This window comes from Malania oleifera, chromosome 5 (genome assembly GCF_029873635.1).
Source record: "Malania oleifera isolate guangnan ecotype guangnan chromosome 5, ASM2987363v1, whole genome shotgun sequence".
NCBI classification, from domain to species: Eukaryota; Viridiplantae; Streptophyta; class Magnoliopsida; order Santalales; family Ximeniaceae; genus Malania; species Malania oleifera.
In genome coordinates this window covers 34,242,533-34,269,758 of record NC_080421.1, presented here as the reverse complement: position 1 = coordinate 34,269,758, position 27,226 = coordinate 34,242,533, and the positions used below count along the sequence as shown (strand labels likewise).

Here is a 27,226-nt window from a genome sequence, read left to right as displayed (position 1 = left end):
TGCATATATATACATATATACGGTGATTGTAGTAACTCTGGTATTGTGATGTATGATATAATGAAGTGTTTATGATTTATGTTTCCTACTGCATAGGCTTCCGTAATGTGTTTCGGATGTATCCCTAGTACCCACGGGTCCACATGGATTATAATTTACTGAACTTTGTGATATTGTAATATGGAAAAAAAAAGTGGAAATTAAGCAGTTCGTCATGGCCATGAAATGGAAATGCTCCCCTTGAGTTATGCACTTATTCATTTTATGTCTTTTTCATCTCTAAATATCTTAGCCAAGGTTCTTCAGATTTTCAATGATTTAATCTTGACGTTGAATGCACTAGGCTTATCGGACCAAAAAGTCATAATGAATATTTGTTAAGGTGATAAGCCAATGTCTGCCTCTTTTCTTATGATCTCCAAAACGTGAGAGGCACAAGATGGAATGGCTTTCGATTTAAACTGCCTATGCATAGGTCTACTTGAATTTTATGCATTCATCTAGATTGAGACCTGTTGCAACCAACTTAGTCATTCAACTCATCACGAATGATATGAAGCTTTAATGGATTTGATTTAATGTTTGACAGCTTATGAAGTGAAAAAGAATAAATACTTTTGACAATTAAATTATCATTAAGTTTATAAGAGTATTCAGAAGTGAGTACATGTGGACAGTATTAAAATAGTTTTATGATAGTGAATATGTCCAAACCATTTAGACAAAGAGCAACTAGGAGTATATATGAATTTTTGAACACTGTTCTTTGGTGATTGGAAAGTGTCCTTAAAGACATGATCATGATTTAGAACAAGGATACACCCCAAGGAATAGACAAAATCTTTACTTGATGTGATCGTGGAGTGGTAAAGATTTCTTGTGAATGAGATAAACCAAAATTAGAGGATTTATGATTTAAACTCAAAGGGAAAATTTTTATGATATCTAGATGAAGACTTGATTCCCTAGTGGATGCCCCTAATTTGGTTGAGAAAGGATGTCTTCTAACAAACCTTCAAATCATTTGTCATTTATGATCTATGGTGCTATAAGCCTAGAGTGATGACTGAGATTTTGATCAAGGCTTTTATAGTCAAAACTGAGTTTAGGAATAGATGATATATAACAGGATTGATTCCCTGAAGCTCAAGCTTGTGTGATGGACAAAAGTGTACTTAACTTTATATTTTCATAGTAAGGCATGAGTTAAGCAATAAGAACTATTTGCCTAGCAAAGATGTCATTGACCATTTGGAAGTGAATTTTATTCAATTTTTGTATTGGCTTGCTAATCTTATGATTCTTAGTTTCGTAGTAGTGTATAGTAAATACATATACTAAGATTTGAAATTTTAAGCATGCACCACTTCCCGAACCTTTGGTCATTACAATCCCCTATAGCTAATCCTATGTTCTAAGAAAGAATATAATAATTAGTTAATTTCTATTAGAACTCACCCTTCCTTTGGTCCTAAGGGGATTGTTTTCATTATCACCCATATCATCTCTCTATCCGGGCCCCTGACACTTTTAATTAGACTATTAAAGCTGACGTGTCCTTTCATTTCACTAAATAAACAAGGTTTATATGCATGTGATTTTGCTTATTTACTCTAGATGAAGCATGCAAATGACAATGGGATTTAAGAAATGAGCCCTTTTTGAAAATGTTTTCTTTTTAACTTTCAAGGGTTTATCATTGTTATTCTTTTCACAAAAGGGTTTGAAAATCATTTCAGAATAGTCCTCAAATTTTCTTTTCAAGCAAACGATTTTAAAGACCTTCTTAATCTTTTTCTTCTCTAAGCTGGCATGATAATCCTTTAAATCTTTAATTTGTTTTACCAACCTCTTATTTTCATTTTTCAAAACGATTTTCTACTTAGACATCATAACTGTAATCTTATGAGCATTAATAATTTTCTTTTGAGGTTTTCTATAGAATATCTTGCTTCCAATATCATATGCACACGATTCATCACAAGATTCAACACAAAAATGATCAAAAGAATCAACGCATGCATTGTCAATAGTACAACAACAAGATTCAGTAGAATTTCCACAAAAGGCATCAAATGATTCAACGCATGATATATAGAATTTTTCACTATAAGAATCATCAATAAAATTATAGTGAAGATCATATACCTTGTCATCTGCTAAAACTACTTGCTCATGTTTTGCCACTACCTGATCATTTAAACTTGGGACTTCTGGAGTGGCGCTCTCCTTCTCCTAGGATACTCCTTATTTCTTTTCGAGTTCAGCCCAAATTTCCTATGCACGTACTCTTACATGCCACAATCTCAACAAAAATATTAGAATCTAATGCAAAATATAACATGTCCATGGCATATGAATTCGCGTGCATTAACCTAATATCATTTTCCTCCAAGGGTATACGAATTCCATTAACAATCACCCGCCAAGCTAGCCAATCCATTGATTTTATAAATATGCTCACTCTAATTTTTCAGGTGATGTAATTGACACCATAAAAAATAGGAGACCTAGAAGGTGACTGTCCCTCGCCGAATGGTGATACACCAATATGAGTCATTTGTGATCTTTTGTAAAAATGTTTAAGTCTAACGCAATGAGGCTCTGATACCAATTGTTGAAATTGGTGTATTCTCAAGAAGGGGGGTGAATTGAAATTTTAAAAACTTTTCTCCTAGGTGAATTCAAATTCCACAAATAGCATTACACAAGCCTAAGGTCTTTCTATATATGCACAATGTAATTAATATTGTAACGACCTGCTAAATTTTTTTTTTTAATATTCATGTAAACTGAAATTTACACTACTATGATATTTTCCAATAAAAATCTAACTATCAACCTAAGCAGCGAGAAGCTGAATTCATATTTCCACAACCACAAATATATATACAATACCAGAGTGCCAGAATAAGCCCAAAATACACATATACACTTGAACTAAAGCTACACAAAAATACTCCTTTTCCTAAAACACTCACCCTATTGATAGGGCAGCACTGTAGCCTCTTTTATCTGCGAGTCTGATTGGCTCGCCTAACTGGATCACCTGAAAAATATTAATTTAATAGGATGAGATGGCATTCAGTAAGACGAAATATGCTAGTATTAGTGTGTAGCAAGTGAGCTATATGCTAATATAATCTGACTTAGAAAATACCATAAATAACAAAGTTGCGTCAAACCTGTAAACCTATTGCAATAAAAATCTTACCTATGTTGCTTAACATAAACTGATTTTCCTGAATATTTATTTATAATACTACTAATATCTATAGGTATGACTATTTTCTGAAATATGATCATACACAAAAATAATAACTGAAAAGATTCCCTGGATGGATAATTGTAAGTCATGATTTAACCTCTCACGACCGGGTTGTGCGGCCCGAAGGTGGGACTTAACCTGGCTGGCCGACAAAGGTAAGTCAACTGAACTCCGACAGTTAGATCGGCCCTTCTCAACCCATATCTGATGGGGAGCTTGTCCACAACATATGCACGATCGACTTTTGAATACCATATACTATCTGAGTAGTGGTTGCACTCTAAACTAAATATAGTTACGGTACCGTGCTCTGCTGGCTGAATATGATTCATCAGGGTCTGATATTATATATATATATATAACTGATATTTCTAAAATAGTGCTTTTATTATGATTTGTAACAACTGAAATAACCATAACATTATATAAACTGATCTGAATAAACTGTAATAACTGAATATATGAGATATCTACATAACTGAATAACTGAAATATTTGATTAACTGTAGTAACTAAATGTTATAGTTCCGAGGTTTGTATATCATAGTAATATGAAAATACTGTAAAATATAAGTTTCTGTACGTATACTGTAAATCATGGTATTCTGAAAATCATATAAACCCTGTGCTGATCTAAAATTTAACTCATGTCACACAACTAAATATCAATATTATCAGGCTTGAAAATTGTATATATGGTCTGAATAATAATCTACTAAAAACATATGATTTGTACTGTATCATAATATAATTGCCTAGCATAGCATATTTCTCTTACCTGATTCCTGCTAAAATCCCCTACTGTGATGGGTCCTACACTTGCAAGGTTCCCCACTCAACACCCTAAAAATAATATCTACCAGAACAAAATATCACTATTTTTTTGACTACTACATTTCTCATAACTGCTGAAAAGCTAAATATTGCATAAAAGACCTTACCTTGAACTTGGGATGAAGTTCAACTTCGTCCCACCAATGATCCGCTCCAGTAGACTTAGAGAGAACTTTCCTAGGAGCATCATGGTGGCCTCAAATCATCGATTTGGAGACTAACGAGGCTGAAATCAAAGAGAGAGAGAGGAGGGAGGAACCATAGAGGAGAGAGAGAGAAGAGATTTTCTAATTTTCTAGCGTAAAAATCTGGGTTTAAGACTATTTAAACTATGAAATTCGTCGACGAGTCACATCACCTCGTCGACGAGGTCAAGAGACAATTCGTCGACAAACTCTTCCCTTCGTTGATGAAATTTAGAGTTGCCCAAAACATCCTCTCGGTATCTTCTCGTCAACAAGACACACCTTCATCGACGAAACCTGCTGCCTTCTTCTGTTACTGTTTCCCATTTACCTATTTTCTTTATTATTTAGATACTATTATTCTTCAGGTCATTACAAATACACTCACGAATGATAAGATATTAAACTCAAGTGAGATTTTGTTAACCAATGTGTTAATGCTCAACAATATGTGTGTCAATATATATATGTGAGAATGAGACCTTTGATTTCAAGATAATGTATTTGCACTATGAGTATTCAAAGCATCTCTAGAACCCTAAGCGAATATCTCAAAAATATTTTTCAAGTATCAAGCACAATAGATATTAGGGTTTAAGCTTGCTACAAATGATTTTGTCAAAACACAAAGCAAGCTTATGAAACTTGCAATAAGGATGCAAGTTCTTAAGCCAATGAAGAGTTTTTCTCAGTCTAATATTTATAAGTTAAATACAATAGGAAAAACTTTAAACTACTCTCCAAAATCAATAATCAACAAATGCAAGTATGGAAGAGTTGTTAGCTTGCAAAGAGAATGAATGAAATATTTTTACAAAAGAATAACACTCAACCTAGCTTCAAAATGCAATCAATATGCAAATGAAGAAGGTGAGGAAAATATGCTATTTCTAAAGATATATGATCAAATGAGTATAAGAAAGAGTTTTGGGCAATATACTTGTAAAAAGGGTAGGAGTATGAAAGATTTAGCTCAATAAATTTTTAGAGAAAATTTGCTAATCTATATGCCAATCTCATGCTAATTATGACAAATGAGGGGGTATATATAGAGTTGGGCAAAATTATAACCACTGGGGATACACTGGGTATTTTGAAAAAAGGTTAAACATGTTGAATAAAAATTAACCCTGTTTAACTGCGGTAAAAATTTCGCCAACCTGAGAAGTTTGGTCGACCATATTCAAGGTTCGGTCGACCATATTACTGAGTTCAATCGATTGTGGCCATTTTGAACTGGAGATATGGTCAACCGTCTCAAGGCTATTCAAATCCTTTAAGGTTCAGTAGACCATGGCAAAGGTTCGGTTGACCGTTCATGAGGTTCGGTCAACCGTGACTACTTTGATCTATGAGTTCGGTCGACCAAGTAGTTGGAGGTCAAACACGTGTCAATTCAGTCGACCGTGGAGGACACATTCATTTCAGAATGGTCGACTATGAAGTCAACACTTTGACTTCTTGGCCGATTCGGTTGGCCGAGGCATTTACACTGCCTAGGGTTTGGTCGACCGTAGGAAGGTCAAAGTTTGACTCCGTGTGTGAATAGTGTTTCGATCGACCATGGTAATATTATACACAAGCGGTCGGTTGATTGAGGACAATTTAAATTACAATTTTGTCCTCAATTTAACCCTAAATATCCAACATCGGTCGACCGAAAGTTCCCTACGATCAATCTATGGTCATATTGAGTTTTTATCCCTATAGTGCATGTGATGCAAATATTACAGACCATAATTATTACAGACCCAACAAATTATGAAACAAAAATGCATTTACAATTAAAACAAATGACTTCTCCTTCTTCTTTTGCTCCTCTAATTTGTCATGAAATACGCCGGATGATATGGTCTTTATGTTCCTCCTGACTTCTATCTCTTCCTTATGTATGCCTTAAAATATTAAGCCTACTCAAGCAATGAATACACATATAAGTAACTTGCCATTTGTCATTATCAAAACTAGGAATCAAACTCAAAAAGTCATCATAAACATTACAACTGTTCTTAAAGCATGTGAGTTTCTTTAAACACAGTTATATTCAAATCGTGTGAATCTCTCAAAATAAAACTATCAATAAACTAAAAAAAATCTCAATAAATCCTTCAAACAACTTCAAAATCATTTGAATATCTTTAATTAATTGTAATGCTTTCATTTGTGACATCAAAACTTTGATCTTCTTCTCCTCGTGTGCCTATCATGAAAGAATTCAAAATATAATTTAAGCTATGGATCGAATAACGTAAATATAACTTATTAATTAGCATATCAAAAGTTACAAGTTATCAAACCGGAAAAAATATTTCTAAATAATTTATTCAACACAAGTTAAAACAACAAATAAACAATAATTTATTTGATTAGAACAAATACTTAAAAAGAAGTAGAATAAAAAAGAAGAAGAAGAAAAGAAATAAAGTTATCTTAAAGTAGAAAGTGTTATTACCTATTGAAAGTAGGTTATCTCTCTTTTACCATGTAATTCGATTTTTGAAAGTAGAGTTCCATGCAAGGATTAATATGAATTGATGAAAAGTCCACTGCCAAATAAATAAATAATATAAAGATGTCACATCAAACGAATTACACATGTTGAATGGTCAATTATTCAATAGTACATATGTCGATTCATATTTAATGTTGTTTCTTTTTCATTGGTATCATATTAAAAATCTAATAAATAACATATGTGTACTATAGATAGTGATGAAAGTTTTTCTTGACTTGGTTAAACATTACATCAATATGATAGAAATTTCTTTTATTTCCTTCTCTCCGAATTCGCTCAAGAAAACTTAGCACTATTATTAGTGCACCAAAAAAAAAAAAAAAAAACATTTATTCACCAAAATGTGTGGCCTAAAATTTGGATCTAACAAGTAATGTACATATGGTCCTCTCAAACCATCCAAAAAAGATACAACAAACAAACATTAACCTCCAGCCCAAGAAGAAAATGAAAGAAAAAAAAAAAAAAAAATGATCCTCCTAAAATTGACCACTAAGGAATCGAATATGAAAATGAAAAATCATATTCCAGAAGGTTGATTATAAGTTAATTAAAACGGTACTTTAAACTTACCAAAATGCCATCGAACCATGCTCGCCTATAAAATAGTGCTAGCTAGCCCCCGCCTTCCTCCATCCATACACCCATCACATACACCCAGCTTTCCCACCACTTCTCATTCTCTTAGTTATCCCCTAGCTTCCGTACGTTTTTGAAAATGGCATTAGTTTCATCGTCGTCCCCGGTCTTCTCCGTCCGGCGGCGGGAGGCGGAGCTGGTGGCGCCGGCAAGACCGACTCCGCGAGAACTGAAGCTGCTCTCGGACATAGACGACCAAGAAGGGCTGCGGATGCAGATTCCCGTGATCATGTTTTACCGGAACGATCCTCTGCTGATGGAGGGAAGAGACCCGGCGATGGTGATAAGGGAGGCGGTGGCGGCTGCGCTGGTGTTTTACTACCCGTTTGCGGGGAGGCTAGTGGAAGGGCCTAACCGAAAGCTGGCGGTGGATTGCACCGGTGAAGGCGTGGTGTTCACGGAGGCCGATGCGGATGTGACGGTTGAGGATCTGGGGGATGCGGTGGCGCCGCCGTGTCCCAACCTGCCGGAGCTTCTGTTTAATGTTCCTGGCTCCGATGGCATCCTTGGCTGCCCCCTCCTATTGATTCAGGTCTGTTCCTTCTTCTTCTTCTTTTTTCTTTCTTTTGATCTGTAAATGATAAATTATATTGATGAGATGGAATATGTACAGACCGGACATAGACCGAGCAAAGGAGGTCAAAGCTCCCATTCAACACAAACAAGTAACAAAAGTTACACAAAACCTGGCATGCCCATGTATCAGTATAACCCAGTGAAAACTCCAAAACAGTAGCTGGATAAAAAAGCAACCACACCCAATCAAGGTCGCATCAAACCCAGTAACTGGAATCAACCTAAATTCTGAACGAGACCACAATCAGAGCAAAGGAAATCCACCTTAGCTAGCAGCAAGCTAATTACTCTTCAGTGTAGTGCCCTGCACTAACCCCAATCTGATTCTCGTTCTTAAGACTCGTCATGTCCATCAGAAATTAAAGTTGGCGGGAGTTACGATGAACCATGCGCCAAATGCATGAGTTTTTTTCCTATTTTAATATTAATTTATAATAAAATATTAAAGAATACTTGGTTAGCGAGATTTAAATAAATTTTGTAAACAAACTGCGAAATTTAATTTAAAGGATCACAACTTCTCGTGATAGCAAATCTCGCATGATGGTCTATGAGATTTGCTTGAACTACTCATTTCCCTTTATATGAAATATCTATATTTTTTATAATAAAAATATGAAATCTTCCACTAGAAATTCGGTAATTTCACGCCTTTCTTTAACCAGTTTCAAATTAATTAATATATTTATTTCTATAAATAAAAGAATCGTAAATTTAAAATATGAATTCATAATTAATAAAAATTGAATTACGAGCTATAATAATTTCATATTTTCATGTATTATTTTTAGAAAATTCGTTAATGTTAATAAAATAATAATTGCTAGTGGCACGTCTGGGCTCTTTCTATTTAAAATATTTTTTATAAAAGTAAAATGTGATTTTTTTATTTAGGTTACTTTTTTCTTAAAAAAAAAAAATTTAGAACTTGAAGGCCAGCAGCGAAATATTAATGCATTATCATTTTATCTTCTGCTTGATCAATAATTATATGGAAATCTTTTAGAGAGAAAGAAAATAGCTAAGTAGGCGGAATCTCTCTATATGCAATAGAGAAAAAGTAGGCAAGGCAAAAGTAGAATTCTCGTTGTACATATAAAGTGAATCTTTTTAATACTAAAATAAAAAAATTCACCTTTTATATGCCTAAATTAATCATGCTATATATCATCATTATTACTGTTCATTTTAGCATTGTTAATTACTAACAATGCAGGTCACGAGATTGATGTGCGGTGGATTTATTTTTGCAATTCGCTTCAATCACACAATGTGCGATGGACCCGGGTTGGTCCAGTTCTTGAACGCGGTTGGGGAAATGGCACGGGGCGGTGACGTCCCGTCCCCTCTGCCCGGTTGGCAGCGAGACATCTTCAATGCTCGCGACCCACTGGACGTGACCTGCATGCACCATGAATACGAGGAGGCCTACACAGGCCCACCAAAAAACACGGGCTCCAAAAAGATGGCCCAAAGGCCCTTCTTTTTCGGCCCAAAACAGATCCAAGCCCTTAAGGGCCAACTCCCACCCCACCTCCAAGGCTCCACCACGTTCGAGGTGGTGACTGCCTGTCTTTGGAAGTGCCGCACGTCAGCGCTCGCGCTTCGCCCCGATGAGACCATTCGCATTTCGTTCGCCATCAATGCACGTGGCAAGCATGTGGTGCCTCTGCCTAGTGGGTTCTACGGCAATGCATTCGTGTACCCAGCTCAAGTTTCCAAGGCCCAGTCGCTGTGCGAAGGTTCTCTGGGCTTTGCAGTGGAGATGGTTAAAAAGGTCAAGGCCCAAATGAGCGAGGAGTACATGAGATCAGTGGCAGATTTTATGGTGATGAAAGGGCGACCATTGTACAAGGCGGAAGGGACCTACATTATATCAGACACAACACGTGTCGGGTTTGGAGAGGTGGATTTTGGGTGGGGGAAGCCGGTGCATGCTGGGATTGCCGCAGGGTATTATATATATACCTTCCTCGTGAGGTTTAGAAATTCAACAGGGGAGGAAGGGATTGTTGTACCAGTGCGCTTGCCATCGCAAGCAATGGAAAGGTTCGAGGGCGAGATAAAGAAAATGATTGAGGAACCTATTAAGGATTTATCCAATGTAATTAAAGATGCTTGAAAGTTGAAAATGGCTAAGGAGCTCAGATACTTGACAATGGCAAGGTTTATATATATATATATATATATATATATATATATCCTGAGTCACTTCTATCTCAAAAAGACAGTGAAAGTTCACTATGTATTTATTCGTGACGGGTTGAATACAAAATTCGAAAGATTTATTACTTTCTTTTTTCCTTTCGTAATTATAGGTGTTTGAACCATCTTAACCATTGCTCGTCGTGCCTAATATACCATGAATATATGCATCTCTCAATTTATATTTTAAAATTATACCACTCATCCACTTTAGTATTCTTATTTCGACAACTTACTTTTATTATGTGATGTTTCTCAATTATCTAACATTCTAGTCCATATAACTTAGTTGATCATATAGTCCTCCTAGAGAGCATTCTTCATAATTTTGAAGCTATTTCACAATGCACAAAACACCTTTTCCCATTTTATCAAACCAATTTTAACTTTGTGTTACATCTTTAATTTGTCTTTCAACTTGCATAATAGATCCAAGGTGTTCAAAATCTATACATCTTATTTATTTCTTAACCAGCAATGCATTCTTCAAAGTTCTACCTACCTCAATTAAAATAATTACATTTCATATATCCAAACTTAATTATACTTATCTTAAAACCTCTGATAGCATTCCACAATCAAGTTAAACCTCATGAGTCAAGTAGGATCGAGTTCGAGCATCCCAATGTGTCAATTTGACTCATTTTAATTTATCAAATTCTACGCAGTTCTAAGTTCGCATCTTGACTCTTGATCTCCATGCTCCCAAATGAATTGGTAAGTGGCACGAAATGTGGGGTTCTTGGTGTTTCGCTTGGGGCAAAAAAGCATGAGGTATATACTGTGAAACAAAATTTGTCAAGTTTCCATTAGGCATATGGAAATATCATATACAGAAAGAGCCACTAAAAATCACTCTTTTAGCATCAATGAGAATAGTGACAGGGGATAGATACTCCTTCTAGCTACTACCATTGCAGTCAAGGGGAATTGTGGGAAGAAGTAGTGCCACAAGACTCCCTACCAATACACCAGACTCTGCTGCGACTGGGCGTGGCTGTCACTGAACTTGTTTTGGCCTCACTAGATGAAAATTCAGCATCAGAAAATCTGCTTCCATTGGACTCGCTGAATCTTCCATCCACTCTGTTCATCTGATCAATGAGAGAGTGCCTCACCCGTAAACTCACCGCTGGATTTCCTAATATTTCACCGAGATTTACTCCTGGAAAATAGCTCGCTGCCACTGGGGAATTAGGATTTCTCAAAACATCTTCTTGCAGGATATCTCCTATCCTTGACAATATGCTGAATGCCAAGTTGCCAAGAACCCGAGAATATGCTTCCAGGATTGAATGCCCGATATCCTGTATCAAGATCAACACCGCACACACAAACGAAGTTATTTAAACATTTTAATCCAAGTCCATGAATTTAACGGCTGGCTAACAGTACAAGGTTTCTGCCATTAACAGGTCTGAGAAGTCAATCCCTTTTTAATATTGCAATATTTTTCATAATATGAAATTTTTTCATGTAGTGTAAAATAGAAGTAATGATAATGGCGGAATAAAGTTAATAAACCATTCTAAGTGAAAATGTCATCAGTCCCAGCTGTTATATTTTAAAATTTACATTGCTAAAGAACATAATAGTCCATAGATGGCATCATAGCAAAAACCCATGCATGATGATAAACCATATAATATAAATTTATGCTAGACTGAAATGCTTCAGGCAAGATCAAATGGATAAATAAACTACTGTATAAATTGACAGATGAAATTTTGGAATTTGGGAAGGTGGTTGGAATCCATAGGCAGGCTATTATGTCACGTGTGATGAGCAGAATAGAATAGGATGGAAATGCAATGGAATGAAAATTTGAATAACAAACATGAAAAAATCAAGCTAGTAATAAATTTAATTCTACTTTGTCAACAATTCTTATGTACCAAACATGTAGTTTGAGTAATACACCTGCCTCATAGTAGCTTATCCAGTTTGCTAAACTCACCTTGCCATATTGAATCTTAGTAACTTCAATAAAAGTTTGAGGAAGGTTCGGATATCTGGATTTGAGTTGCTGCAGAAGAGCTTCTGCTTGGCCCAACAGCAACTCCATCTTATCCAGCTCAGATATTGGATCTTTCATGAAGGACCATGATGATCGGACTGGAGATTTCCCACTTACTTGCTCTGTGATTCTCTCTTTCCATGCAACTATGGCAGCTTCCAACCTGTTAACACTCTCAAGGGCTCTGTGTTCAGATTTCAAACTGAGGGAATTCAGCATTTCCTCAGCCGAGCTTGATTCCACAGTTAAGACCTTATACAGTTCCTCACCAAGGCTTGCCTTTCCTGACTGCATATATAAAGAAATTATTATAACAAGAGCAGGAGCACCCAATCTAATATTTTGAAGAGAACTCAAAGTTTTCTCATTCGTCATGGCATTCCTCAAGATTCAGCATACTTTCCTTTTATAAACCCCTAATAATCCCAATGTCAGTCTTATGTTTTTGTGCTTGGTGAGCAGTTTGCAGCTAAAAAATATCTGAGATGAACTCAACTAAGCAAAGAGCTAGTTGAACAAAAGCACATGGATTTTAATGAAGTATTCCCCACTCAAAAATAAATTGATTTGAAAATGTGCCGTCTGCTTCCCTTTCAAACTTTGCACAGTGTCACGGCCCCACATCGGACGTGTACGAGGGAGATCTTGGGCTTAAAAGGATGTTTTGGACTTCAACTGTGTGAGACACCTTTTATAGGACAAATCCGTGAGTTCAGTCGGCCAAAGCGGACAATACCTCACTGGAGTTGGGTCCAAGACCATTACATTTGGTATCAGAGCTACCCTAGGGGTACTATCATATGGGTGGATCATACACGGAGGTGTAAGCCACTCTAACGAGGGCGTCAAAGATCGGAAGGGAGAGCTTGTCACGGCCCCACATCGGATGTGTACTAGGGAGATCTTGCACTTACAAGGATGGTTTGGATTCCAATTATGTGAGGTGTCTTTTATAGGACAAATCCATGAGGCTAATGGGCCAAAGTGGATAATACCTCATCAGAGTTAGGTCTAGGACCGTTACACAGCTTATTTTAAAGAGCAAAATCTGTTGTTGAAGGAGATCTTTCTTACTTTTGTGAGAGCATCTTGAATGACAGTTGGCACAGGCATTTCTTGCAACACATTCTGGTTGATGGATTTGGCAGCCTTGAAAACTTGATGTACTACCTTGCCCTGATTTAGCAATTTCTTCCTTTCAGCATCTGATAGCCCAGCTTTTGGTACTTGGGGAGATGGCAGCCACCACCTATTGCTGTGCTTTGCATTGCTGCTCCTTCCTTCTGCTCGGCTGCCTCCTTCAGCATACCAAAATTCAGTGTTCACCATGGAATCCAATGTGTCCTGTCAATTGAAAATATGCAACAGGTTGAATTTGGACATTCCATCATTAATTTACTTGGTTTTGATTTGAGCGAAAAGACCACCTACAAGAAGCATGGAGTCAAGCTTCTGAAGGGCTGGCAGGTTCATGTGAATGTCCATGCGAGCTTTTGGGATCATTATCTGCTCCAACAGCAACCAAAAATAAATCCTGAGACATCCTAAACGAAATGAATTTTCATTATTTTATCAATCCAAAAGAAATGACAAATACCTCCAAGGCCCCGCCATTGGCACCGTTTTGCTTTGCAGGAACCAACTCGACCATATAGTTGGTTGGGGAGATCAACCAGCTCATCTCCCTTTGCCATTTTCTTTTCCTTTCTTCAGGTAGTGGTTCCAGTTTCCACATCTCCCCAAAAACTGAAGCTGCAGATCCATTTTTGGAATCAAGTTGACAGAAAGTCCTTAAAAGGAAAAAAAAAACTCTTTTGATTATTAAATTGACTGTCCAGAATGTTCAGATATTCATACGCTGCATTATCTTCTGAATTTTGATTCCTAATCTTGTGGAAGAATTTCACATGAACTCAAGGTGCACAAACTTCTAATGGCACCTTTGGTCTGTGGAATGAAAAGAGATGGGAATGGGATATAATAAAGAATTGAAAGAAAAACGAGTAGTGCTCAAATCCATTCCATTATTTTCTATTCCAATATATATAGTTAATATCATATGTTTGTGTTCCTTACATCTAGCAAAGTCCATGAAATTATCCTGTCTCATGGACTTACAAACAAATAATATAGAACAAACGTCAAGGATTTCCACATTTCAACAAGGAAGAATTTTTCCTGCTTTCTATTGATGCCTTTGTTGAAACATTTGGAGGATCAAATTGACAGTCCAGAATGTTCACATATTGACCCATCACACAATGCATTATCTTCTGAAATTTGATTCCTAATCTTGTGGAAGAATTTCACATGATTTCAAGGTCCACAAACTTCTAATGGCACCTTTGGTCTAATTGAATGAAGAACATGCAGTGTTCAAATTTATTCCATTATTTTCTATTCCTATGCATATAGTTATTATCATATGTTTGTGTTCCTTACATCTAGCAAAGGCCATCAAACTATCCTGTCTCATGGACGTACTCACTCACAAACAAATAATATACAACAAACGTCAAAGATTTTTTTTTATGCTTAGCATATGTTGGAACTGAAATATATATATATAACACATATATTAGGACATTCCCTGCATTAATCAAGTTGCAAGAAACAGAGTTCATGCAAAATTTGTCGAAGGTCACTTTTTATGGTACCTGCAAGATTTGTAATGGCATTGGACAACGCTAATGCTGTGGAGAGGCCCTTGCATCCCCCTGAGATATCTTCACCCAACAACAGATTTGCAAATTTTTCTTTCATGATCTCCACATCTGAGGACCGGGTAGCATAAGCTGGTTTCTCCTTGACATAAAAACGTTGAGGGCTTTCTACCTCCCATTCATCTATCTGCTCATCCCTCTTCATCATCCAATGAGAAGAGAATGACCCAAATGCATCTTTGCTAGACGAACAGCTCGAATCATCATCATCCATAGAGTCAGTTGCACCACCATCTCCTCTGCTTGTGCCACTTTCATTTTCATAAGAGTGGCTGTTCAGAATACAACTTTCTAGGCCATTGTATGTCGTTATCCCTGAAAAGTTCCATTTGAAACTAAATTTCTCAAAACACAAAGGGAAGATGCAGCAATAGTATCAGTTTTTAATTACAACAAGGTGGATGCATTTGGTGTGATTAACCACTCATGGGCATTGTCAACACTTGACTTGGCTTATTCCCAAGACAAAGCCAGAAACAAACTTACACTCAAACATGGGTCCCCATGCAAAATTTTCCTTGCCCACATAGGTCAAGCATACATAACATCATTTGCCTTAGCTTAAAAAAATGAGCCCGATCTTCACATTCATAACCCTAAATTAACCTTAAAAATACGTGCTATGAAATTATTAGTAATTGAGATTCTAAAATCATTGATGTAAGCAAAAAGACAGCCCAGTACACAAAGCTCTCGAGGTTCAAGGATGGGGAGGACCATGGTGGGTATAATTGAGATTCTACAATCATTGATATAAGCACCCATGGGAAAAAAAAAAAATGACTAATTAAAAACTTCAATAAAATGTTACAGCATCGTGCCACATAGTGAGACTACAGGCTTTATTGTTGTTATAGTTGTCATTATTGACGAATTACTACTATTCTTGATAATATACAATAGATGCTCACATGTCAATGACCTAGGATGATATAACTTCTGCAGCATGTATAATCATATACACTACCAAATGATGATCATGATTACATGCTTTGCGTTATTCAACAGTATTCTTTTCTCTTCTAGTTTGAGAGTTTAGTGTTACTAACAGTGGGAAATGGAGAAAACTGAGCCTATGTCTTCAAAGGCCGAATAATTTATATGACTAGTTTGGGGATGAAGAGATTCCAAATTGGGGGAAATTATTAGTCAAATTTTTAGTTCCATAAATTATTTAGTACTCTTAGGTGCCTGTTGACTTTCAATTTCAGTCCTTCACATTAGGTCAGTGTGTCTACAGCATGTGCATGTGCATGTGTTGATTCCTCTATCTTAGCCATCCTCCATTGTTTCATTTATCTCAAGATGCATGCTGGACGCGCAAAGGATTTTAAATGCTACTTAGAAGTTTGAGTATACAGCGAACTCATCATCAAAATGTTAGGACTGTTTTAGATTTAAACATGTTCTCAAATATTCCTTAAAAGAAAAACTTATCCGTTTGAAAAGTTGACTATCAGCTGAACAAGAGGGTGTCCTAAGTCTACAACAACTCTCTGTGAACCAATATAGATCTGGCAGCAATAAACAAAATGTATTCATCAATGCCAGTGGAACTGCCACTGGGGAAGGTCACTAGTCAAATTTGTCCTTGTTAGGCTCTCCTGGGAAAGTATGCGAGTTAGAACACATGCAGTTGCAGGTCCCATTATAATAAGTTTGACTAAGGAACCCAAGCTGCATTTAAAAATTGACATTTCCAAATTTTTAAAATTTAGATCCAAACAGAAATCCATGTGCAGAATAGTTGGTCATATGACACACATGCAACGGTTCACAACCCCCATCCCGTTGATTGCTAAATGCCACGGCAGATGGCTTTGAATCACATGATTTGTACACCATGGCATTGAACTTTGGATCCAGATTTTTCTGTCATGCTGCAAGCATGCTTTTAATAAGTAACTCCAGAATCCAAATCAACACTCCCAAAATCAGTACAGGATTTTAGATATTATTAATTCAATAGTAGTAATAATAATAAAAAGGATGACAAGTAAGTTCACCTTAGATGTCTTGATTTTTCGTGAGATCAAACCTGTATTTAAGTTGACTGTCATGACAAAAATTACTGAACTTTTGTCCTGAGCATAAGAAGAATCCTCCATTTGTTCAAAAATAAATGAATGGATTGACTATTGGAAGAGGGATCACAGAAGGAACTGACCCGAACAGAAATCTCACAAACCATTTATAGCAAAAGTCATGCAAACATTTGATTGTGTCCCCACGCACCTAAGCACTTCATTGTGTCATTTCAAGGGCATGGGGGCCTTTAAAGGCACTGAACTGGAGGTCCACCACTACTTACACGGACGCTGCTCCGTATGGCATTGATGCATCACAATCACACTTTTAATTATAAGATCCCTTCTCTTCACAAAATCCAAGACTCAGACACTATCCTTTCCATACCCCATAAAGTCTAAAAGCAAAAAAGGTGAAATCATGAGCTTCACACATGCGTCGTGCATGTGGGAAGATGCCATACATGAAAAATCAACGGGTCCACGTACCTTGAGAGCTAGCTACTCTGTTGGTGATAAGTTCATTCTTTTGATGATGTTCTTTCTTTAGATAGAAAAGATATATATTTTGAAAATTTGGGCAAAAAATTACCCTCAAATCAGAGATACAAGCCAAAATTGCAAATTGTGATGAGACATGGAGTGAAAAAGGTCAAAAAGAAAACAGTATCATCGAATTAAGGTCAATTTTGGATGGAACAAAAAAAGCAGCCTTAAAACTCGGGAAAGAAAAGCAGGAGATTTGACTCATCGGTATTAAATTTCAAGTAATCTCATCAAATCTAAAATTAAAATTTTTTAAGAATCAAACTCCTAAAATTAAAATGTCAAGAAATAAAACATATAAATAGTGTATTGAAAGCATGTATCTAGTGCCATAAATTTAAATTTAAATAGATTTAAAAAAATTAATATGATTTTACATTAGATCTTATTCAAATTAAGGCATTTAAATCCAAATCCAAGACCTTTCCTAAACATAGATATAGTAAAATTTATCCTCAATTAATCTACAAATGAAATTAAAGATAATTATTTAAGCAAACAAAAATAATGTCATTTTTCTATCAATTGGAAGTAGTATCTCATCTCTTATTCTGTTATCCTTTTCTACTACTTGGATAATTTAAGCTTAATATCTCTTAACATAATAATTTCAAATTTTAACTATTAAAACATGGTCAATGTGGTATAATTTAAGTTTTAATTGCTATGCAAATTATAACCCTAATTTTCTCTAAGAAAATTTCTCCTGATTACATGAAATTTATTTATAGTAGGTGACATTCATTCCAATTTTGAGAATAGACAAATAATAATAATAATAATAATAATAGTTTGGGTTTCACTGCACTCAAACCATCCTTGTGGTTTACTAATTAAAAGATCGCCCAATCGTGGGCATCCATAGCATCTAGGTGGGCCCACTTTTTTTAATCGGACAGTTGGTGGACCTTGCAACCAATACCAGGCCCATGAAATGGCGGATCGGTTATAAGTTCTGTCCAATTCAAATCTGGCCCGGCAGCGTTTAATGGATGACCAGCCAGAATATAGGGACGAACAGGATTGCACAATCGGGGTTACCTCTTATGGCCCACATAGTTCAGCTGAGACGACAGGGTTTCTAATTTCGAGGCATTAATCACGGCACATTTGATTGTTCTATATACCGACCCTAGATAAAAAATTATTCACCCTGCACACAAACCTATAGTATATCTCTAGTTCATAGGGTTAAGAAATACTGTGGACGACCCTCCGGTCTATTTGCATAGTCAGGAGTTCAGCGCATTCAAGATTTCCTGATAGATGTCAATCGTTTCGGTATGATTGTATGGAACTTTGAAGTTGAAATTTTAATCAAAAACGAGAAAGGATTTGAAATTTTTGGCCGGTTGTTGATTTTATTTGTTTGGGAGGTTTTTTTTAAAGTTTTGTCTTTTAGTTATTGTCCCATTAAAAGTGAAAGTTTATCAATTAATAAATAAAATTTTGCCCTTCTTTCTTTTATATATATATATATATATATATATATATATATATATATTGGCAAAATTTGACATGATAGATTTCTTAATTTATTAGATAATTTACTTATTTAAGTAATCAATTTAAATTTTCATAAAAATTATATAAAATTAAACCTTTTTCTTATTTTTTCATACCTTCACTCAAATTTTCATTTTATTTCTTTCCTATCACATTTCATTCGGCCAGCTATATAAACATTAGAGTGCTTGCTTTGTAATTTTAAAAATTAAATTGAACTAAAAAGAGTTAAGTCAAACTAAATACAAAGTTATAATAATTATTCATCCTCTTTTTAGTATAAATAAGAATATCATTAATTTTCTTAATACCGTGGCTATAAGATGTCACGATCTAAGTTGACTAACTAATTTTAATTCATGTGCACGGGCTAGAAAATGCTCTTAGAATGCCCTATCTTTTACTTTTATTTGACAAAATACTAACTAGGAGCAACTATTTTAACTTACAAAAGAAATATACTAGTTACATGAATACATCCATTCATTGTTGCTTGACCCAAGTGTCACTTTGCATCAGTTTTGAATCAATAAAAGATAGGCTAGCCCCTTCTTCTAGCGGCAAAGAATGGCAACTTATTAAACTTAGAATGTTCACTTTGTTTGTTGTTAGTTATGTATCCCTTCAGTTTGAATAATAATATTATATTATACATATTGGTAAATAAGGAAGCAATTAGTCACCCCCTACCCAACCTTAAAGATCTAGCAAGCAAATGAAAGCAGATAGCAACATTAGAAGAACTAAGAGTGGGGAGGAAGGATTGCTTACTCTCTGGCTCATCAAAGTCGAAGCTGGTGCCTCTGTCACCAGAACAGCAAGCCAATTTTCTGCCCTTCAACATTGTCATCAACATCATCAACCACACCTATGCCCTTTTTTTCCCTCTCTAATTTTATTTTTTGAGTTAAAAGTCACAGCCACCCTGCATTACACAAACACCAAAATATTATATATTATGTTTAAAAATTAAAAATCTTTTTCCTTGTAAAATCTTATTCATATTTTTATTATTTATTTTAAAAATTGCAGGAATAACTTCTCTAATTTTTTAACATTTTATACAAATATGTTTACCATTATCTAAGTTCTCTGGTAAATGTTGAGAGTTTTAAAAAAGGAACAATTTTTTTGTATTTTTTAGAAAATTAAAAATATAATAATATCATTTTTTACAAGATTTATAATTCTGTATTACTGCGTTTGGGAGCATGAATTTTGAGTCTCGGATAATAATTTGAATGGATTTGAATAAAATTTAATATAATTTTATATTACATTTTATCCAAATATAATATGAAATCCAAATCCAAAGTTTTTTCAAACATAGGCTAAATCTATTTTCATTTTCTTTTAACTATAAACTAGAGAAATATCTCAAGTTGTTATGCTTAAAAAAAATGAATATCATGTCCTAGACTACACATTGGGAGGAAATCCTTTTCCCAAACCATGCTTTTCTACCCTTCCAAAAATAGAACCTTAAACTTTCATTTAGAAAGTGTAGAGCATGATGTTCAGTTAAGAGTATGTGAGCTGAAATACGAACATTAAACGACTTATTAGAATTTTTAAATAAACTGTCTTTCAATATCTTTTGAGACATTCAAAGCAAAATAAACTCAAGTAAAGATTTCAAAACTTGAATTGAAATAATGAAGTATTTGATAACTATATATATTTGTCAATGATTATTGTCTTAGAATGATAGAACATGATTCATCTAATCTATCTTGTTTAGTGGAACTAAAAGCTTGGTTGTTGTTGTTGTTACTATATAAATATATTAATTATCATTATTCTATTATTCAATCAAAATTTATAGAAAATATCATCAATAAACTAGGTTTTAATTCATAGATATACGTTTCATATGTGTTTGTCCCTACTACTAACATAGAAGCCAAACTAATAGTTGCAGTATTCATATTCATTAATTCTTCAAAGTAATATTGAATATATAAGGAAAAATCTAATTGAACAATTCTTTTAAAGTAGTACTCTTTCATTGACCATATTTGTGGTATGTGCATTGATGGTGTGTGGGAAGCTTTCTAGCCACATGAATGAATTTTTGTTACACAAAAAAAAAAAAAAAATTGAATTGTAGGCCAAATTAAATGCAACGCAAAAAACAAGAAATTTAAATATAAAAAAAAAAATAGTTGGTAACTAAATAAAATCAACATGAACAGGAAAAAGGGGGAAAAAGAAAAACAAGAGTAAATGCAGACTTAGAAAACACATTTGGGAAGAATAAAAGGTAAATAATTAAGTGACATGCCAAAACACCAAGAAAAAGCAAAAAAACGTTGAACGATTTAAGTCCAGGCCAAATTGCACTGAAAAATGGAATTCAATTGTTGGTGTAGAACAAAACAAGTAGGAAGAGACGAAGAGTGAAAAAGTAGACCACTTTGTAGCAAAAGATGGTGTTTTATTGGGGAATGTTTCGCTTTTTGGCCTCACAGTCAAAACTCAAGAAAAGGCATTTACAATATCCATGTGCCTCTAAGATTCCCGTAAGGGCTGCGCGCGCTCCTTCAACAATCACTCTTTTAAAACTGCAGATTATCAGGACACAGGTTTTGAAATAAAAATAAATAAATATGAGAGTGAGAGAGAGAGAGAGTCAGAGAGAGAATCTGGAGATTGCAGAGCGTAGAAACGGACATTGAAAGACTCAAAACAGCCTGAATCTGAAATTTGTTTGAAAACAGAAATAAGAATTCCCAGAAGAAGCAATGGTTCAATTTTTCAGCAAACGCGATAAACGGATTTCAAATTAGAACAAATTGATGAGACACCCGATTTCATCACTTCCAAACAGCTACACACTAAACGCGTTGATCAATCCCCTACGAAAAGAACAATGGGAAGTAACGATCGAACTGACCTCAATTAAAGGCGGCGATCACATTCATCTCGCGAAGAAGCCTCGCAGTCCTTCCAATCTCTCCTCCCCCGCCGCTTCGATGTTCCTAAAAAAAAACTCAAAACTCCCAGCTGCAGTACCCCAGAGAGAGAGAGAGAGAGAGAGAGAGAGAGAGAGAAGAGGGAGACTGAAGACGTAACGGTCGGGGGTGAATTTATTGATGGGAGAGAGAGCGAAGGGAGGAGAGAGAAGGGGCAATGCCACATTGGCACTCGTCCGCGGGGCATGGGTCTGGACCCGCTTTGTAGAGAGAGAAAGAGAGCGTGCCAGCGCCGTTCCCAATTTCAAATTCTGATTTCGAAATTCAAGATTCGACTCGGATCCGGAGCGGGGCGCGCTCCACCGCTACTGGGACCATTTGAAAACCCGACCATTGCCAATGGCAAATGCAAATTCTTCCGACGGCATCACCATCCTTTATATTGTAAAGGAAATCTATCAGTGATTCATAAATCCAGCACTCAATTAGTTTAAAACAAAAAAAAAAAAAAAAATTAATTCACATTTTTTTGAAATATCAGAGAAAAATAATAATTAATTAAAATGTGTTTGTTCTTCTTTATAAAATTTTAACTCATATTTATTGAAATAAAGAGAAAAATAATAAATGTATACTTTTAAAAAGCTTAACTCTTATTTATTGAAACATTAAATAAATATGTGAATAGTATTTTCATAAAACGTACTACTTGCAAATTTTATTTTATATTGTATATGTATATATCGAACCATATAAGTTAGGTTTTGTTTTGTTTGTGGAAGTTTGGAAGGCCACTTCAAGCTCTTGGCATCTTTAAAATAAAAATAATTTGTCAAAATAAGTTGCGTGATTAATTATCTTCTTTAAATTTTGAAAGCTTTTTTCGAAGGAAGAATTGGATGTTTGGGAGAAGTCTTATATTTGAATTTTGTACAAATTTGAATAAGATGTAATATAAAATTATATTGAATTTTGTTCAAATCAACCCAAGTCAAATCCAAATCCCAATTTTCATGCTCCCAAATTTTGTGCTAACTATGCATATGAGGCCGAAAATAGACCACTGTTGTCAGACATTAATCAGTAACCGGCCGGTTCCTTCGATTCAAGATTCCATCGCAGCATCCAAGGTCAAGGAAGCTTTGGGATCGCCCAGTCCCATATGTCTTATATAGGAAAATTTATCCTCAATGCTCATATTGAAGAATGGGTGACTCGACCTTTCAATTCCGGACTTTTAAAATCAAAAGCATATGTTGTTCATGAGTTAGGTTTAGTCCAAAATTCTAACCAACCAACCTCATTATTTTGATGAAGACTCAATTTTAAGTCGAGTGGTATTATTATTATTATTATTATTATTATTATTATTATTATTATTATTATTATTATTATTATTATGCCATTAGGCCCATTACATTTTATTTAGGTTAGGTTAGAAAAGTGGCATACTTAACCTGTAACTCAATCTATATGTTTGGGTTATATATAAATGTAATCGATCAACTAATCCATACACTATTCAAAATCATTTGTTTGCATCGAGTTAGTTCAATTTAGGCAAGTTGAAATGAGTCATTGGCTAGAAAAGGGCATGCATTTATTTTATTCTGAAATGAAAGAAAATATTTGAACTTTCTCTAATCAGTGAAAAGATTTTACTTTGTCATTTTATAAACATAAGCAAGCATTCATCACATGAGAAACACCCAAAATTTAATGTTGTTTTGTGTAGAGACCTGAATCCGAAAAATAAAGAAATAAATGAGAAAAAAAGGAAAATAAAAAGGAGATTTCAGCAGGCTTCGTCGACAAGTCCCCTGTGTTCGTCGACGAAGGCTCTTCAGTGGTTCATCATCGAATTTCAGAGCATCGTCGACAAAGAGATCCCAAACGACCGAAAATATCAAGCTTAGAGTTCGTCGATGAAGCCCTTCGTTTGTCAATGAACGACCTTCAGTAGTTCGTCGACGAAGGTGCCATTCGTCGATAAATTTGACCAGGTCAAAGGGTCTATAAATAGAAATTTTGTTTGCTTCTTCATTAAGAAACATAATTTCTCTCTCCCTCTTTCTCTAACCCACACCCACACTCTCTCTCTCTCTCTACGATTTCTCGCCGCTCATTGATAGATTCGACGATCGGAAGTTACTATGAGGGTCTATGGGAGATTCTCTATAAATCTAGTGGAACAGATCTTTGATCTGAGCTTTTCGAGCGTTACTCCAAAATCAGGGTAGGTAGGGTTATTTTAAGGTTTTGTGGTTGTTGTGAACTATAGGAAGGCTTAGGAAATGATTAATGGTTGTTGATCTAGAGTTTGTGTTGATTTATTTGGGAAAATCGTGGTTTCAGGATTTTAAACTGCAAATACCATAGGGCATGGAGTTTGGGGTTTCCAGTGGGCTTTCTTGTAAAGGAGGTAAGGGGATTTGTCTTACATCAATTACTTTTGAAATCTAAACAGGTTAAACTGTATTTTATGGTTTCGGGAAAATTAGGATTTTGGAGTATGATCTCTATTTTTCTTTAAACTTATATATTCTTATTATATTAAAGGTTGGAGATGCTTGAACCCTTGTTTTTAAATTAAATGATATTTTCTGAACCATTTACTATATTATAACATATTTAATCAAACGAGTGTGACATGAGATGGTAAATGTGAATGAGCTGAGTTGGTGAAATATCTTAATGAGATATGGGAACTGAAGTTCCAAATTGTTTCAAGAATTGTGGAAAACGAGATGCCGGTTTAAGACCGAGGGCTGTGAATGCCAGGTAATGCCGATGAATGAATGAGTTTGTGAAAAATACTGAAATTGCTTAAATGTTTTATGAAATGAAAACAAGTTATTGTGCTTTCGTTATAAATTGTATATATGATGTATGAACCACTTGAGGAACTGGTTACTATGGGAGCACAGTATCGTTACCAGTGGGTGATATAGTGCAACCACACCTTATTTGTAAGGGTGGGTATCTGAAAAGTCGATTGGTGACTGGTTCTAGTGTTTGATCCAGGGTGGGGTTGACCAAAGCGGACTTGTAACATTGAAGTGAATAGACTGGTGGGCCGCCAGAGCTAGATCAGGTCTATGGACCGCACAATCCGTACCATGGGGGAAGTAAATGGTGTTCATGTGGTGTTCCAAGGCAGGGAGGAGTTCGATATGCATATACATGATTTTTTTTAAAAAAAATGGGCGGAGTTACAACTTTGAGTACCGAGCCGAGGGATTTTGCAGTGTATGGGCATGTATCCTACCCCAACCTCGAGAACTCTCGCTTGTAATAAGCCACACTATCTTTTGCAGGAATTATATACATATCTTCTATATTATAGGGTTGAAAATGTTTAAATGCATAATTCATTTCAGTTAAAATTACTATTGTCTTCTGTTGAAATAAACTCATATGATCACACACTAATATAATCTGATCCACCTTACTGAGAAGTGTCGCACCCTAATATACAAATCTTATTTCAGGTCCTGCAGGAAACCAGACCTAGCATTCTAGTGGTTCTAGAGCGTAGTGTTTTGTGAGTTTTGTAAGTAGTCGTGTAAGTACTAGACTATGGTCAGGTTATCTTTTTGGTATTGTAATAGAAACATTGGAAGTATTTATGTAATAGTATTGACTTAGAAGTCTGATATGGTATTTTGAGAATGAAACTTTTTTGCTACTTTATTATATGTTGTTTATAAAAAGGGCAACTGTGAACCCTTTGGGGTCGGACCCTCTTATTTATGGTATTATAGAGTATTTTTATTTTATGTTATGTTTTTTAGCACTCCAGGCCCACGTGGCGAGTCGGGGAGTTACATTTTGCCTTCGGCTAGGCCTCCATCCAAGATGTTATCCATTATTTAAAAGAACATATAGTTTACAAATTTCAATTAGATAAGAGTTTGAAAAATTAGGAGTACAATTTTTAGACTTTGAATTTGTTGTGATATTGATCGTATAATGAAGATGCACAACGGAATAAACAACAAAAAGTGAATGTAAATAACACACACAACCAGAAATAGATCAACACAAAGAATTACATGGTTCGGCAAAGCCTACATCCACGGAAGTAATGACACACAAATTTTACTATGGAAATCAAAATGTACACAATACACTTCAATAATGATCACACCCCCTCTCAAAATATGCCCATATGACATATATAGAGTTTCCTCGGAGGTTTCCTCCCATTTGCCCAACCACTCAACGTTCAAAAATTCAAAATTCAGAAAAACTGCCGCAGGCCAGGTGCCTCTCGTCGACAAACATAAGGCTGCGTTGATGATCTCAAGAAGAACCTTCGTCGATGAATACAGGGCTCTCGTCGATAAAGCCAGAAGTCTGAAATTTCTTACTCTCGGTAATTATTCATTGAGGAGCTTCAGAGCCTTCGTCGACGAACCTCTGTTGTTCCCTCGTCGACGAGCATAGGCCCTTTGTCGATGAGTCCTGTTGTGCTACCCCCCTCATGTTTTTCCTCCTTCCTTCTTTACTTATTAAAACAGAAGTATAAGAGTCACAAATAACAGAATTTAAATTTTATTCAGATCTATACAAATCTAAAAATAAAGTTTGAATTGTAAACTATTACACAAGCACACAATCACTCTTACGATCAACCAAAATCCTCATTCCTTTAGAAAACTCACATAAGGACTCTACCTAAGAAAGGAGTTAACAAATATGGTAGTCACACCACCCTCATGCAATTTTGAAATACATTTTTATCATCGTTATCATCATCGATTGTCTCCTTATCTACTTTTTTATGTCAAATCAATAAATAAAAATTTATTTTTACATATTCTTAATATTTATATTTATTTTTTAAATTATTTTAAAATAAATTTTTATTTTTAATAATATTTAAGGTGGAAAGAGAATATAATCGAAAATAAGTTTCTTTTGCATTTTCTTTTTTTTTTTTCCTTCCCAAACAAAGCCCTTGTTATATCCAAAAGTGAATCTAAAATTTAGGCAAGGTGATGCACATTATTCATTCCTTTTTCTTTTTTTTTTCTTTTGTTTTTTTGCAACTAAAGGTGATTAAAGCCATGTTTGTTTGCATTTAATAGCTTCTCAATGTAAGGTAACTTTTTGTGGTCTAAGACTAGCTCTCCTTTATAAAAATTCTTAGTTGGTATTAAATACCTCGTAAATAATTCAATATTTAGATTCATGTTTCCTTCCATAATATTATGAATTAAGTACTAAATATTAGTTCAAAGTTTTGAATTAGTGAACCATAGGTT

General features: G+C 35.1%; 2 protein-coding genes across 2 annotated transcripts; one reads left to right on the top strand and one right to left on the bottom strand.

Moving 5' to 3' along the window:
* Positions 1 to 7,424: 7,424 nt before the first annotated feature.
* LOC131155348 (methanol O-anthraniloyltransferase-like) lies at positions 7,425 to 10,308 on the top strand. The gene is made up of 2 exons (XM_058108408.1): positions 7,425 to 7,973; positions 9,234 to 10,308. The coding sequence occupies exons 1-2, from the start codon at positions 7,521 to 7,523 to the stop codon at positions 10,137 to 10,139; spliced, it is 1,359 nt and encodes a 452-aa protein (XP_057964391.1). The 5' UTR covers positions 7,425 to 7,520; the 3' UTR covers positions 10,140 to 10,308.
* Positions 10,309 to 10,976: 668 nt separating this feature from the next.
* Positions 10,977 to 22,366, bottom strand: LOC131156336 (rop guanine nucleotide exchange factor 14). The gene is made up of 8 exons (XM_058109934.1): positions 21,938 to 22,366; positions 19,813 to 19,966; positions 14,897 to 15,277; positions 13,837 to 13,991; positions 13,671 to 13,745; positions 13,314 to 13,583; positions 12,180 to 12,527; positions 10,977 to 11,529 (listed from the first exon to the last, which is right to left on the bottom strand). The coding sequence occupies exons 2-8, from the start codon at positions 19,898 to 19,900 to the stop codon at positions 11,143 to 11,145; spliced, it is 1,704 nt and encodes a 567-aa protein (XP_057965917.1). The 5' UTR covers positions 19,901 to 19,966; positions 21,938 to 22,366; the 3' UTR covers positions 10,977 to 11,142.
* Positions 22,367 to 27,226: the final 4,860 nt, after the last annotated feature.

Excerpts from the sequence above, each read along its gene's own strand:
- LOC131156336 (XM_058109934.1), bottom strand. The coding sequence starts at position 19,900 with ATGATGTTGATGACAATGTTGAAGGGCAGAAAATTGGCTTGCTGTTCT. Across the intron at positions 13,992-14,896 it reads TGCCATTACAAATCTTGCAG|CTTCAGTTTTTGGGGAGATG; the intron begins GTACCATAAAAA and ends ATGGATCTGCAG. Across the intron at positions 13,584-13,670 it reads AGCTTGACTCCATGCTTCTT|GACACATTGGATTCCATGGT; the intron begins GTAGGTGGTCTT and ends TTCAATTGACAG.
- LOC131155348 (XM_058108408.1), top strand. The coding sequence starts at position 7,521 with ATGGCATTAGTTTCATCGTCGTCCCCGGTCTTCTCCGTCCGGCGGCGG. Across the intron at positions 7,974-9,233 it reads GCCCCCTCCTATTGATTCAG|GTCACGAGATTGATGTGCGG; the intron begins GTCTGTTCCTTC and ends CTAACAATGCAG.